The 17,500-nt window shown below is 35.4% G+C and overlaps 1 protein-coding gene across 1 annotated transcript in view; it reads left to right on the top strand.

Annotated features, from left to right (window-relative positions):
* LOC143026136 (uncharacterized) overlaps positions 1-17,500 on the top strand; it is a 467,263-nt gene that overhangs the window by 48,144 nt on the left and 401,619 nt on the right. Inside the window, exon 3 of the mRNA XM_076186139.1 lies at positions 16,892-17,053. Within this exon, the coding sequence (XP_076042254.1) occupies positions 16,892-17,053 (162 nt within the window). The remainder of the gene's footprint in view (positions 1-16,891; positions 17,054-17,500) is intronic.

Below are 17,500 nucleotides of genomic sequence, written 5' to 3'. Positions count from 1 at the left end.
AAGCACTGAAACTATCAGTTGTTTTAAAAAACGATTAGACAACTTTATGGATGGGGATGACAGGTGGTGATGGATACGGAGCTGCCTAGTGTAGGCCTTATGGTCTCTTGCAGTCTCCTTTATTCTTATGTTCTTGTGTTTGTTCTTATGTAAAGGTGGCAATGAACATGTTTTGCCTAGTGTAGGCCTTATAGTGTCTTGCAGTCTCCTTTATTCTTATGTTCTTATGTTTGTTCTTATGTAAAGGTGGCAATGAACATGTTTTGCCTAGTGTAGGCCTTATGGTGTCTTGCAGTCTCCTTCATTCTTATGTTCATATTTGTTCCGTAAATTTCCCGAATTGATAAGGGGAGAGATTACTGTAGAATAAAGCCGTGGTTAACATACAATTACAAATAAAAGTTCTAACCCACTCAGAGCTTGTCATGATACAAAGCTAAAATTCTTTGTCTGACAGTTTATTTTTTTCAAGAAACTTATATAAATGTAAGCTAAATATTGTATTGTGAATATATCGCGTACTTGACAAAAAAAAAAGGATAATATTGACGTTACGAGATCTGTAGCGTGGGTCAAAAATTGTGCACGTGACTGTACCTGGATTAAAATCTTTATCCTGGGTAAAATGACTCAACGTATTGATTTACAGGAATAAAAATAGTAGGCAGAGATCTTCGGTGGAATTGAGAAAAATTAGAAGAAGAAGTAAAAAGGGTTTAAGTCGTGAACTTGAGTTGATGACCAAAATAAGTAGTAAGGTTTGATTAATAATGTAAACATCAATATGTGAGGACGGAGCCTCTATTAGTGCATACATATACCAAAGGCTTTTTTCCCCCTTATAAGGGAGGTAGCCAAAAAACAATAGCATAAAAAAACACTCCCACCCATTCCATCCCTATCATAATCCACTTCCCCTCACCCTCCACCCACTTCTCTCCCTCTTATCTTGGCCCCTCCTGGATGACGGGTCGTCCCTGCATCTCGCCCAATGCCTTTATTAGTACGATAAATAAAGGTTCCCTCCTGACATTTTGTTTATCATTATAGAGTATGAAGTGGGAAGAGTAAAGCGAGAAAGTTGTTGAAAGTGGACGAGACTCGAAAAACGTAAAGAAAAAAAACAAGAGTAAACTAGATTGTGAAAAAGAGGAGATTTTAAGAAATCAAAAAGCGAGGGTGAGGAGCAAACATTCCTTGCTGGTTTGGAAGAAGAAGAATTAGATGTCTTAAAGGAACTTTCCATAAAATGGGCACCCGTCCCGTATAATGGCATCTTACCGTCCAAGTTACATGTGATTAAACATTTGTATACGATTTTATAGGACGAATTTTCATAATGTGTTCGTTAGAGGAGTTTGCAAACAATTGATAAAATGTTATATTCTGCGTGTGTGTGTATGTATATGTGTGTGTGTGTGTGTGTGTGTGTGTGTGTGTGTGTGTGTGTGTGCGTGTGTGTGCGTGTGTGTGTGTGTGTGTGTGTGTGTGTGTGTGTGTTCACTTGGTCTTTGGATCACGTGTTGGACTCGTGATCGACAGCTATTTCCCTCCTGGAAGAGAGCTCAGAGCTCGTAGGTCCGATCTATGGGTAATGCTATGACCTTGCACACACACACACACACCCAACTCCCCGCCCACGAGAGTCAGAGTAACGACCCGAAGCGCAGCGGTACCGAACTAATTTCGGCCCTGGGCAGGATTCGAACCAAGAACTGCGGGCCACTATGGTGGCAGTTCAGCGCTCTACCAACTACGCCACCGAGTCTTTGTGTGTGTGTGTGCGTGTGTGCGTGTGTGTGTGTGTGTGTGTGTGTGTGTGTGTGTGTGTGTGTGTGTGTGTGTGTGTGTGTGTGTGTGTGTGTGTGTGTGTGTGTGTGTGTGTGTGTGTGTGTGTGTGTGTGTGTGTGTGTGTGTGTGTGTGTGTGTGTGTGTGTGTGTGTGTGTGTGTGTGTGTGTGTGTGTGTGTGTGTGTGTGTGTGTGTGTGTGTGTTATTTGGAAATCGAAATCCTGAGGAAGACCTATTAAATCACATATTCGAGAGCAGATTTCCGAAGTCTGTACCAATAGAAACTTTGAGGGTTGAATTATAAGAATAGGAAATCACTTTTTACAAAAAGTTATTTTTGAAAGATTTCAATTTTATTTTTCATATAAAGTTAAGTATATCTCGCTTGAAAACTTCCATTATTGCAGTTTTACTCTGAACTTGTATAAAAGTTAAAATGATGGTAAAAGAGCATCGGTTATTATCGTTGCTATCATCCAAATATTAAAGATATTATCATCTTACATCAGACTTAGTGGGTTATTTGCAGATATCATCATAACACCAAACGTCTCGCCATTATCCGTCACACACAGATTCAAACTAGGTAAATGATAGATAGATACATGAATAAATTAACAGATAAATAAATCTACCTGTAATGACTGCCATTTATTTTGTTATTTGTTTATTTGTTTGCTATTGTCTGTTTGTTTATAATTTGTTTTTCACTTATTATTATTCATCTGTCAATTCATTATTATTTACTATTTACCTGTTTGTTTATCATTTAGAAATACATATGCATTTATTTATTTTATTTATTATTATCTATATTATTATAATTTTTATCTATTTATTCATTTATTTATTTTGTGATTATTATATATTTTTTCGCATCCGACCTAGTTATGGACCAAAAGGTCTCCAGTCGGGATGCTCCGCCTTTGTTATCCTTTGTAATACTAGGAGCTTTTTCCCCCTTATATGGGGGTAGCCATATCAAAGACACTCCCCCACTTCCACACCTTCCCCTCCCAACCACCACCACTATTTCCACCTCATCTGAGCTCCTTTTAGACAAATGAATGATCAGATAATTAAATGAAGAAATAGATAAATAAATAATTGAATAAATAAATTAATAAACAATTGAATGAATTAATAAAGAAACAAATGAATGGATAATTAAATGAGAAAATAAGTATATGATAAGTTAAGACATAAAAGGCGAGTGTAGTGAATCAGATAAGAAGTCCGATTTTTGTATTAGTTTTTACTTTCGTCTTCATTTGTCAACTTTCCTGACTTTAGTCACAGAAATCAAGACGATTTCCTTCTCTCTTGCTTTCTTTGTCACCCTTGTGTCTGTCTGTAGCTTCGCTTTGAGTTTGAGTTTGAGCTTCGAGTTCGAGCAGTAAGAACAAATCGTTTTTTTTTTTTTTTTTTTTTTTTTTTTTTTTTTTTTTTTTTTTTTTTTTTTTTTTTTTTTTTTTTTTTTTTTTTTTTAGTAGTATTTCCACAATTCACTGGAATAAAAGAAAATTTTGGAAGACTTGACAAAGGAGTTCAAGAAACAAATCTTTTAGGTTTTCAGTAAATTTCTTTCTTTCCACTGTCACAACTTCATAGATATCAGCTGAAGCTTAGAAAAAGGTTTTTTTTTTTTCTCTCATAAACGTTTCCAACACTCTTTTCGGGGCGTATTGGAAAACAAAGCCAATCTTTCAAAACTATTCTTTAACCATTACAATACATTATTGATAGAAATAGCTTGTATATCTTAAAATGTAAGACTTTTAGACGCTCGGGTCCTACCAGAAACCTTTTTCTTTGCTAATTGCTTTCCCTTCAGGCTGCCAAGGTTAACTGAACTGTGTTTACTTACTGACAGACGTGCCGTGAACACAGTTTTAGTTAAGGAAGCGAGTAGCAAGTAAAGTATATATACATATACAAATATATATATACATATATATATATATATATATATATATATATATATATATACATTTGTTGAGGGATTGTGTCAGGTTTGTAAAGGTGGGTGAGGAAGACATAAATCAGAACCCAAGGTTATTTCTGACTAGTTACCTTGTTTTCTCCCTAATACATTATTTCTCTGAAGAAGCCTGTTTGTGCGAAACTAGTCAGAAATAAACTTGGATTCTGATTTATGTCTTCCTCAACCAACTTCATATATATATATATATATATATATATATATATATATATATATATATATATATATATATATATATATATATATATATATATATATGTATATATATATATAAGAGAGAAATGGGTGGGGAAGGGCAAACGAAGATGTGTAGTGACCAACTTGGTCTTCTTCAGAAGACCAGGTTGGTCACAACGTTAAGGCAATAAACTCTATTCCCAACACATCTTCGTTTGCCTTTCTCCACCCAATGCCCTCTCTCATATATATATATATATATATATATATATATATATATATATATATATATATATATATATATATATATATATTATATTATATATATATACATATACATATATGTATGTATAAATGATAAGTGCTTTTCGTTTAATTACACGTTTAGTCATTGCCATACATCTATCTACGTTATGTACGTATGCATTTATGTACTTGTATATGTATAAATATTTTGTGTGTTTACTTAGTCGTATATTATATGCGAGCCCTAGCGGGGTAGTTTAATCCAAGTAGATCCTTTGATAAATAAAAAAGATTGTGAAGAATATCGAACTTGATAAGTTTATACAAAAACATTTGTATGGATAAGGGCGACAGTAGATGACGAGTGACAGAAAAGAAAAACAAAAGTCTTCCAACAGGAAAAGAACGGAAAAAAAGTGAAAAAAGTCAAAGAGAAAACGAAATAAAACGAGGGTGAATTTGCTGTCCAGCCCAGAGGAGATGCGGGCACTGTATACAGAATTGGACCGGAAACAGGACAGAAGACAAGATTGGGAAAAAAAATACTCACACTAACCCTGGTATTCCCATCCGCAAAAAGCAATTGTTCGAGATGCCACCGTCCCATAGAGTCTTATCAACATCAGCAAAGGTGTTTAAAAGAGTAAAAGCTTATATAAACATGGCTAAGGACAAAGGCAATTACAACAGCTAAACGAGGACTCTCGACAACCCACCCCCACCCACCCCCCGCGCGCGGGGAAAAGAACGGCCATTGTTTTTAGTCGTCGAGGCTTCCTCCCTTCCCTGGCCACCCTCTCGTCCATCTCTTCACTTTTTCCCAAACTCTGTCCTTCTTTTTCCGTGAACCCACTCACCTCACCTCCCCCCTCTCCCTCCCCCTCCCCCTCTCCCTCTCCCTCTCCTTCCCCCTCTCCCTCCCTCCTCCCCCTTGAACACTCCTCTCCTAATGTTTCCGTTTGTCTGTCTGCTTATTTTCCCCCTCTGCCAGTTTGTCGTTCTGTCCCCATCTGTACTTGTGTAATGTTAGCATTTGTAAATGAGTATGTGTGTGTGTGTGTGTGTTTGTGCGTATGTGTCCATGTACGTATGTATCCATCTGCGTGTGCATCTATGTGTGTGTGTACGTACATGTATGTATGTGAGCATCTTTTCTCACATTTTTCGCGCTTTCCTTCCTTCTTTTCTTCTTTTCACTTCCTGCTTTCGCACCCAATCTGTTTGGTTTGTGTAAAACGTATTCAGGATCGTATATATATATATATACATATATGTGTGTATATGTATATGTATATGTATATGTATATGTATATACATTTATCAACCACAAGTCAATTTAACTCTGGGTCATCAACATCGAGAATCTTGAGGAGGCCAACATGCAGAAATTGAAACGAGGTACAGCCAAGGACTCGAACCTGCACTAGCACGTGACAGGTGTTAGTGACTTAACCGATTGCGTCATCTCTCTTGATAGTCTCCAAGTATTCCTTGTTAGGTGATGGCCCTCATGATAATATTACTCTGTTTGAAAAACAAATGTTAAGAAATTGGGTATTAAGGTTGTGTGTGTGTATGTGTGTGTGTGTGTGTGTGTGTGTGTGTGTGTGTGTGTGTGTGTGTGTGTGTGTGTGTGTGTGTGTGTGCGTGTGTGTGTGTATGCGTGTGTGTGTGTGTGTGTGCGTGTGTTTATATATGTCTGTGTGTGTGTGTGTGTGAGTGTGTGTGTGTGTGTGTGTGTGTGTGTGTGTGTGTGTGTGTGTGTGTGTGTGTGTGTGTGTGTGTGTGTGTGTGTGTGTGTTTGGGTGTGTATGTGTGTGTGTGTGTGTGTGTGTGTGCATGTCTGTATTTGTATATGGGTGCGAGTATGTGAATATGATGAAACATAACAACGTTGGTGAATACTTTTGATTTTTCAATTAGAGTAATATTTCAGCTAAGCAGAAACCTCCAGGTTTGCATCCCCTGCTGAGGTTATCATGTCAGTGTGGTTACGACTGTCGTTTGATGTGCACCCATATTCCTCTATTTGTGTGTGTGTGTGTGTGTGTGTGTGTGTGTGTGTGTGTGTGTGTGTGTGTGTGTGTGTGTGTGTGTGTGTGTGTGTGTGTGTGTGTGTGTGTGTGTGTGGTTCAACATATCTCAATAAATTTGCTTCTTGACTTTATCCAGACATTTATGATGTTACCACAACTTTATGTGTGCCACATTTTTCATTTTTTTTTCACATTCTTATTAGTATTTGTTATTCTATTCCAAGATATCCTCATTCATCAGTATGATCCATTATAGCATTGAAGTCTCTGGACTTCCAAAACCAGTCTTGCCTTGCTTCATCCCCCCATTCCACTTCCCTTTAGCAAGGCGTTGGGAAACTTTACATTGGATAAGTTACGCTGTGTTTTTCTTGTTCAAAACTTGTATTGACGTATACTGATCTTTACCAAAAGTAAACATGTATTACAGTCATGAGCAGTCTTTCTTACCCACCTAGATTTTTCATTATACAAAATTGAAATAATTTTTTCCCATTTAAGAAACTTACCAAACTATGAGCCAAATACTAAATAGGAAGAGTCAGGAGCAGTCTTTCTTACCCACCCAGATTTTTTCATTATACAAAATTAAAATTGACTAGATAAACACCATATGAGGACGGAGCCTTTATTTGTACGACGTTTCGCTTATTACAGCTTTTTCAAGTACCAAGTAATAAGCGAAACGTCGTACAAATAAAGGCTCCGTCCTCATATGGTGTTTATCTAGTCAATCTTGTCGGCAGACTGCCACTTTTAAAAAAAAAAAAAAAAAAAAAAAAAAGATCTTTTATCTATTCAAAAAACTTACCAAACTACGAGCTAAATACTAAATAGGAAGATATATCACGGACTGGACAAAAAGAAATCATATTGACGATGTGAACACTATAGCGTGGGTCCAAACTCTTGTTCGTGTCTGTACCTTGTGTTTCGCTTTTCTTTATAATTTGTGAATAATTGAACGCTAACTATTCTCTTTTATCTTAATCTGGTTTCTCTTTTCTTTTCTTGGTGTAATTAACCTTCGTTTTTACTTCTGTTCTCTAATCTAGACAGCAACACTCCTGCAAGCATTACTTTCACGAAAGAATTGGTGACGTCATTCTTTTAGCTCTTCCTTTCTCGGCATCATCTTGCTGCATTTAAAACAAATCCTATCACCGTTTTTTATTTCGTTCTATTACTGTGGACAGAGATAGTGTAACTGCGCTAATGGCATCGTTTCCTGTTAGCAGGAAATTCTTATCCATCTAATCCTCTTCCACGCATCCCATCCTCTTTATTTTCTTTTATAGGTAACTGTATACCTTATAGACGTCATCATGTCGCCTTGTGTTCTCTATCTAGTTGCGTGAAAAACCCTTGACTCACTCTAGAGTTCATACAACGTTAATAGTAGTTTTTATCGAGTACGTGCTAGACAAAAATAATAATAATGATGAGAACTTTAGCTTAGGACAAAAAAAAAAAAAAATCCTCGTGACTCTACGTATCTGTGTCAAGCAATATACTTATCAATAACCTAGATATATCCATCTTACACACAAACACGTCCACGCATGTCCATACACCACCCACGGGGTAGTGACTGTATGTTTCATTCAGTTTGTACTTGAGCATTAATAACGTCCCTACAGACTAAAAACATACAGATTTTTTTTCCTTTTTTATGATTGGACATGGATAAGAAAAAGATACGTATATAAATATGTAATATATATATATATATACAGTATATATATATATATGTATATATATATATATATATATATATATATATATATATATATATAAATATATATCACAACGAACACCACAGTCAGACGCAGGAAAGAGCTGAGTAAGCGAAACTATATATTTCGATTGCTAACTGCAACCCTCTTCAGATAGCAATCGAAATACATAGTTTCGCTTACTCAACTCTTTCTTTCGTCCGACTGTGGTGTTAGGTGTGATTTACAAATGTGTTAATGTACTACATTTCTCACCAGTGATATATAAATGTGTATGTATATATATATATATATATATATATATATATATATATATATATATGCATATATATATGTATATTATATGTATATATATATATATATGTATATATATATATATATGTATATGTATATATATATGTATATGTGTATGTATATGTATATGTATATGTATATGTATATGTATATGTGAGTGTGGGTGGAGGAAGAATAAGCGAAGATGGGCTGGAACTTTATTGTTTATACGTTTCGACCGACTCGGTCTTCTTCAGTAAGAAGACCGAGTCGGTCGAAACGTATAAGCAATAAAGGAGTTCCAGCCCATCTTCGCTTATTCTTCCTCCACCCAAATTCTCATCTGTCTAAACCATTCATCCAATATGCATATACACACATACATAAATATATGTATATATATATACATATACATATGTATATATATATTTATATGCATATATATATACATATATATGTATATATATATATATATATATATATGTATATATATATGTATATATATATATATATATGTGTATATGTATATCAGTAGTAGGGTAGCAGGTCCTCTTTCAGGCAGATATGATTAAATTTTGCAGCAGCTTCTGCATTCACGAGTTTCTTGCTGACGTGTTCAACTTTTCTAATACTTGAACGTTGAATATCGTTGAGTTGTCTTATCATACAGGCGCCTTCTCATCTTAGAAGCATTTCACATTAAAATACAAAACCCCACTATGAACAAACAAAATCCCGACCAATTTATCATTCCCACTTCTAAATATCTAGATCACAGGCATAGGTTCACCGTTGACCTAGTGGACGGAACATCTGATCCTGTCTCCTGAGTAACTGTCCGAATTCCCGTCTCTCCCAGTGTTCCATATGTTCTTTGTATATATTGTTAACTTTACTATTTGTATCCAATTTGTACTGAAGATGCCTAATGTTAGGCGAAAGCTCTAATAGTAAAACTAAGAAGTTAGCATTGTCTTTACATCCATTCCAAATGAAGTTTGGACACATAATAAGACAACTTAACGATATTCAACGTTCAAGTATTAGAAAAATTGAACATGTCAGCAAGAAACTCGTGAATGCAGAAGCTGCTGCAGAGTTTAATCATATATATATGTATATATATATTATATATATATTATATATACAAATATATACACACACACACATATATATATATATATATATATATATATATATATATATATGTATATATATATATATATATATATGTGTGTGTGTGTCTGAAATCATAATAAACCTTTTTTAAGCTATTATTGCTTGCTGTTACTTTATGACATTCACGATATTCCTTTTTTCTTCTACAGTTTACTGATAACTTTATATAACTCACACTCCTTTCAATAGTGCGCTGGGAACATAATCGTAATTCGCTTATTTGTGGGTTCGAATCTCGCACTCCCAGCAGTGACAGTCGTCTGCCCTAGCAGTCCCCAAAACGCACAATAGGGCAGAGTTGACGGCTTCAGCCGCAGCTACTCAGTGCCTCCTGGTGTAGTCTCCTCACCTTTATCTCATTTAATAGCAATGTTCTTTTTCGCGCCAGAAATGGAAGTATAATTCATTTATACCTGACGTATCCTGTGATGTAGAATTCATGTCATGATATTTTTCTATCGGTTATCATAAGGTCTCCCAAAATGTCATTTTCGTCAGATGAATCCCGTTTTCTTTAAAAGTGCAGGTTTGTTTCTTTGAATCTGTGGCCACGATTCCCTGTTAATCTTTAGGAATTTCTATCCTATTCCGAATATATCTCTTCACTTTAAGGAGATTGTTTGATAGGCTGCAGAATGATCAATTTCATAATACCTTTTCGAAATTAAAAGTCATGTAGTTATTTGTGCTAAAAGACTCTCATTATTAACACACCCTCTACACTTCTGCCTAATTGAAATAGATTTTTTATCCGTTGTACATAACTTTCTCCTGTATATCAAAACTTTCTTTCATTTATTATTTTCTTAGACTAATGCCATGTATGTATTTGTACAGAAGGTACTATGAAGTTAACGGTATTATATATAGAAATTTAGTATTTTAGTGTGGGAGTAAGATTCAGACAAGCCGTCGAACAGATTCGATTATCTGAAATATCTTTTAGTTATTCTTTAGTAGCATAGATGGATATATTGACGTTTTACTCATGTTTTTTTTTTCTTTAACAGACATCATGTACAATTGTGATATTTCAGAAAAATCCCCCAAATTGCTTACTTTTTTATTTTCGTTAACCGAGTTATTTGTTAAATTAAGACAAACAAACGTCTATAGAAGTTACCATAATGAATATAGAAATAAAAATAAATGATTTCTTTACAAGTGAGATTTATATTTCAGATCTTTTCATGTCTTCGTTATATATAAGATATTCAACTTAGGGAAAATCCTATGACTGAACAGGGATTTAATTGATCCATATCCCCTTATTTTACCTAAATGCATCACTTAGCTTAATCCAACTCTCTAGAATTATTTACAAAAAAAAGATAACTGAAAATTAACCTCACCTCACCAAAGGGGTTAACTGTCCCTCGTTTCCATTGCCTTGACACCAATGATTTCGTTCTTTCACATAATTTCGTCGTCAGGACCAAAACGTTTCCCAGAGAGCTGTCACTACAATGGAAGAATGAGAGTGAGTCGAGTGTTTGGAGAATAGCCTCCCTGGAACGCCTAAAAGCAAGGTCATCATTTAATGCCTTCACATGTGTACTTAGTGGATGTATGTGCTCCCATTCTGTGTCCGCAACTCGGCATTTGACCCTCCACGTACCTGTGCCCGCGCTATTCTGCGATTATTTGCTATTCTGTCCGAGTGTGTGTCTATGTTTATGTAGATATGCATATATACATATATATATATATATATATATATATATATATGTATATATATATATATATATATATATATATATAAATATATGTGTGTGTGTGTGTGTGTGTGTGTGTGTGTGTGTGTGTGTGTGTGTGTGTGTGTGTGTGTGTGTGTGTGTGTGTGTGTGTGTGTATTTGTATACATACATATGTATATACATTGCTGTGAAGGTAAGACAGATGAATGGAAAAGGTGGTAGAGAAACGCTGGTTAGAGTGAGAACACTATATTCCTAACGTTTCGACTCTGAAGAAGACTTGTAGTCGAAATGTTTCTCTACCACCTCCTCCACTCGTATATATATGAGAGAGACAGACAAAGAAAAAAGTAATTGAATAATTGACCAATTTATCATGTAACTGAGTAAAAAATTTAATTGCTGGGTAAATAAAGTAGTAATTAGGTGGATAATTGACCGAGCAGTTGACCGATTAATTAATTGAGTAATTGTACGGTTGGGTAATTGAGTTAATGATAAATTGAGTAAATAAATGAGAAAATAATTGAGAGAGATTAATTGAAAAGCGAAATATATGAATGAGAATAATTTACTGAGAAAATATTAAGTCAGAAAATAACTTAGCGAGAATTACAAAGCAGAGTGAAAGAAGAATTGAGAGAGAAAATTTTATAGAAAAAATGAGAAAAAATAATTAATAGAACAATCAAACGAATAGAGAATTGAACGATGAAGGATGAACGAGAAAATAATTATATATGAGAATACATGAGTTAAAGAACAATTGAGAGAAGGAATACTTGAGAGAAAGAATAATCGATAGTCAAATTGGGATATAATAGTAAAAGAGAATAATCAGATCAATGAATAGTTGAATGAGAGAAGGATTGCAAGAAAGAACAATTGAGTCTGAGAAATATTTTGAGAGAGAGAGCAATTGCATTAGAGAATGAGTGTGAGAATTGTTTGTTGAGTTGGAGAACAACTGAGAGAATAATTTAATCAAAGGGTAATGAGAGAACAATTGAGTGACAGGGTAATTAAGGGAGAAATTGAGTAAAGAATAATTGAGAGATTGAGTGAGAGAATCACTAGATGAGAACATAATTGAGTAAAAGACTCATATAGGGTATAATAGAATGAATGTCTATGGGAGTCTGTCAATGTCTGCCAGAGTCTGCCTGAGTCTGTTAAGATCTCCCAGTCTGTCAGAATCAGTCCAATTCTGTCGGCGTCTACCAGAATCTGTCTGAGTCTGTCGAAGTCTTCCATGAAATGCGTTCTAAGGACCTTTTAACTTTATTTTGATTACTGGAATAGTACTATAGTTATTTAAAATGTTTGTTTACTACATAGTATAGTATTACCGACCAAAAGTCCCTATTTGGCAACTCAGACATTGTCGAGGGCACTGTAGACGTTGGCACTGTAGGCACCAACGTTCGCTTTTGGGCCAGTTGAAGTTTCATGTAAAAGATATATAATAGTGATAATACATAAATAATAATAATAGTTAATAATGATTAATAATAATAATAATAATAATAATAATAATAATAATAATAATAATAATAATAATAACAATAATAACAATGATAATGATAATATTAATGATAATGATAATAATGATAATAATGATAATGATGATAATAATAATGATGACAATGATAATAATAATAATGATTATAATAATGATAATAATAATAATAATAATAATAATAATAATAATAATAATAATAATAATAATAATAATAATAATAATAATAATAATAATAATAATAATAATAATAATTAATAATTGATAACAATAATAATAATAATACATCTATATACCAAGGACATTTCCCCTTGTTACCAGAGTGGAAAGACAAAGTCCTAAGGTATATACCCTCTCCCACTTATTTCATTCCCACCCCTTCCACTCCCATCCACCACCCTTCCCTCCTCCTCATCTTAGCTCCTCATGGATGACGGGTCATACCTGTATCACGCCCACTGTTCTGGGTCAGGAACACTGCAGCATGACACAGTACATCCACAGCAAGGCCGCTTCACTTAATCGGTGACCCTTCCTCTCCGTTTCCTCGTGCAGAAAAATAGAAAACGGAGAGAAAACTCTTCGGAATGCGTCAAAATATGATTCACACATAACCGCTCCCTAAAAGCCCCACCCACACCCACACCCACACCCACTCCCACACCCACACTACCTTTCTTGCATCACAGTATCATCTATACACAGCCATTCTCCACTAACCACTATCTCCTGCCTCCTCCCTTCCTTGCTCAACAGACATCTCCCTCATGCTCAGCATCCTTTTCACCCCATCCATCCAGCTCATCCTTGGTCACCTCCTTATGCTCACTCCATCCACCTCTGGCTTCCACATCTTTTCATTTTCTTCACTCATTCTTTCCATGCGTCCAAAGCATACCGATAATCTTTCATCAACCCTATCTCCCATCTCCTTTTCCATCCCCGCTCTCCTCCTCTCCTCCTCTCCTCCTCTCCTCCTCATTTATTACTCTATCCGACCTTGTAACCTCTACCATACTTCTCAGATATTCAATCTCAAACACTTTTCAAGATTTCCTTTCTGCCTCTCTTAAATTCCGTGTCTCTGTTCCTTACAGTGCTGTTGGCACAATCACCCCTTCATATAATAATCTCCTCTTTGCATCCATTCCCAAATGTCTATTTCTCATTACACTGTTTGATCCACCAAGGCATTTGCTTGATCCTCCCAATTTACACTTTACGCTTCCCTACTCTCTATAATAATAATGATAATAACAACAATGATAATGATAATGATAGAAACAATAATACAGTAACTATAGAAATGATAATAGAAATAATGAATAATGATAATAATGATAATGATAATAAAGATAATAATGTTAATAACGACAATAATGATAACGATGGTAATGGTGATAATAGTGATGATGATAGTGATGATGATGATAATGACGATAATGATGATATTGATGAGAAATATGATAATTATGATGTCAACAATAATAATGATGGTAATGATAATAATGTTAATAACGACAATAATGATAATGGTGATAATAGTGATGACGACAATGACAATAATGATGATATTGATGAGAAATATGATAATTATGATAGCAATGATAATAATGATGATAATGATAGTAATGATGATAATGATAGTAATGATAATAGTGTTGGTAATGATGATGGTAATGATGATGATGATGATGATGATGATGATGATGATGATGCTAATGATAATAATGTTAATGATAATAATAATGATAACAACAACAACAACAACAACAACAACAATAATAATTAATAATAGTAATAATAATAATAATAATAACAACAATGATGATAATGATAATACTGAAGAAAATAGTATTGATGATGATGATGATGATGATGATGATGGTGATGATGATGATGATGATGATGATGATGATGATGATGATGATGATGATGATGATGATGGCAATAACAGCAATGATAAAAAATAAATTAAATTATATAAAAAAGGAAAACTAATAATCGAGAGGTGACCAAGCATTTTCCAAGCAACGGTCTTTCATCACTGTTGACGCCACGATTAATAAGGAAAGAAAAGGTAGTTTGGTTACCTATTACACACATACACTCAGACACTCGCTTATTGTTCTAGTACGCATCTCGAAGTAAATACTAATGACGAAATTCCTGGCGAACAGTGTCCATCGAAGATATAAAACAAGGTTGAGAATCAGTAACAGTATATCTCTGTACAGCCCAATGATATTCGAGTTTATTCAACTCGGGATTATGAGCTTGGCAATAAAAGGAGTTCTGATAGCTCCAGGGCTGATTTCATTCGGTTTCCTGTACAGTCGTTTAAACAAGACTGACTGTTATTATTAGCCATCACAAAATTAAAGATAGCGGTAGAAAGAGATAATTTCGATTCACTTTTATTATCATGCAGAGATCCTTCACCTAGATTCTCCAGACACGTTGACCAGAGGATATTTCTTTGCCAACAGAACCCCCTGATGCAAATTCCTTGCCTTTGTGTATTCATATTAATCCCTTTGATGGTTCCACTCCACCTTATGGTCTTGTATCCCCCTCCATTTTGTTTTCTTCGTGACTACCTCTTCTATTTCCGGTTTCTTGATATGAAGTTCCTAGGTGCGTCTGACCTCGCTGTCCCCCTAAAAACATTTAACGGACCCCATTAGTCATAACGAGCCCCATTTCACTTGTGCTGGGTCCCTCTCAACTCAGCCCTATTGATTGTCTCCCCAACGCATTGTAGTGTCCCCTTTTCCCCTTCTCAAACTTTACCATGACTGTCTTTAGAATTGGTCTATCAGAACCATGTCTCCATGTTTTCATTAGATTGTTACGGTGGCATTCTTAAAAAGAATTATTTCCTTATAGAAACCTTATATAAATCCTTGGAAGGGAAAGATATATATAAGGGAAGTTTTTTATTTGGAAATACTACCGTAAGATTCTTACGGTGGTATTCTTAAACAAATGATAATAAAAGAAAATAAGTTTTTTAAGAATACTACCGTTAGTCTTCTTTCATAAAGTATTCCCAGTTTCTTCTTCTCAAAACCTGTAGTTGATTTTCAACAGGTATATAAAGTGGCCAAAATGTGTAAAGAAGAATTTAGTAAGTAATTGGTTAACTATTCCAATTACATAGATTTAAGAATGTTCTTTTAAAACTATGCTGCATCATAACCAGCAACAGACCAACTGAACCTGCAAGTTGCCTTTGCTGAGATCCATCTCCCAAGTACGAGAAGCCTCGCCGGGAATAAGGTAGCGTGGGGTCTTTGTGTGGAGCACCTGGGAGTGTCCAACTACTGGGGACGACGGGGAACGCGTGCGGGCGCCTCAGATTGTCACAGCGTTGCCTCTTCTCTTTGAATAATCACGAGACCTTGATTACAGGGTCTGGTCCATTCAATAAGGCGTTTTCCTCCCGAAACGTCATCTAGGTGTACAGGTTCACGTGACGTGGAAGGCAATCGTGCTCGGCTACGTATACTCACTTAACTTGTGGACGTACATGCACATGTGGGCACACGCATAGACACACACGCATACATACATATATAGATAGAGATAGATAGATAGATAGACTTTATTTGGCAAAGAATCAATACACATGAAGTGCAGACAATGACAAGAAAACATAGTTCGAAATAACAATTGCAAATTGCCGAGGATAACATACATACATACATACATACATACACACATACATACATACATACATACATACATACATACATACATACATACATACATACATACATACATACATACATACATACATACAAACATACATACATACAAACATACATACATACATACATACATACATACATACATACATACATACATACATACATACATACATACATACATACATACATACATACATACGTACGAAAAAAGCTGGAGTCCGGGAACCATAATGGTGGAAACGTAGAAAACACCAGACTCCTGAGTCTGGTGTTTTCTACGTTTCCACCATACATACATACATACACACACACAAACACACAAAAATGCAAGTTTAATGAAAGTGACAGAAGTAAGGGTAATAGATACTGTTTTGTTAATTGGAAAAACAAAGTATATAAATGTCATTATCATTGATCTTATTTATGTTCCTCTTGTATATTTCTTTTGTATGTACCACAATTTAGAGCCAATAGTATATTGATTTCTTTTGTCAGTCTTACCTTTTTGCATCTTCTATTGCAGACCAAGTCGACCTATGGACGGTGTCGGGTCAAGGCTGTACGTGTGCTGGGGCCGGGAGCGGCCGGGAATGCGCTTGCTGCGTACCCAAGGTTGCATGCCCGTGCGGCACCGCTAATCCGCACCGTTGTGCACAGTGCGGCATCCACCAACACTGCAATAACAGTAAGTCCCAGCATCTTTACGTCTTTTCTGAGTCCATCTAGCACAGACGGTGCCTTAGCCACCATACATAAACAGTGACATGCCGACAAAAGAAACGCAACATTTTGACATAGGGCTACTTGGCCAGGCCTCCTCAGATGGAGGAAGTACGTGTTGAGGATGTTTGCTACTGGCTGTACATAGACACAACCATGTAACAGAGTTGGAAGACCTTTTGCAAGAGTCCGAAAAAAAGGTTCATTTTCATCCGTAACTCTAGTGTCATAGCCCAGTGTAACTTAGGGCTAGCCATCAGCAACAAGTTTGCTTTGTATTGTATCAATAATGCAGTGAACATGCTTGAGGTTATGGTTGAAAATACCACGCAAAATACCGGTGGGTGGAGTGAAGGAACTAAGATATCTAGGGAAAGGATGTATGAGGTGATCTTGAAGCACTACTACGAGA

This window comes from Oratosquilla oratoria, chromosome 6, assembly GCF_046742065.1.
Source record: "Oratosquilla oratoria isolate Oo_2021 chromosome 6, ASM4674206v1, whole genome shotgun sequence".
Taxonomy (NCBI): Eukaryota; Metazoa; Arthropoda; class Malacostraca; order Stomatopoda; family Squillidae; genus Oratosquilla; species Oratosquilla oratoria.
The sequence above is the reverse complement of the archived record's forward strand: the minus strand, read 5'-3'. Positions and strand labels throughout refer to the sequence as shown.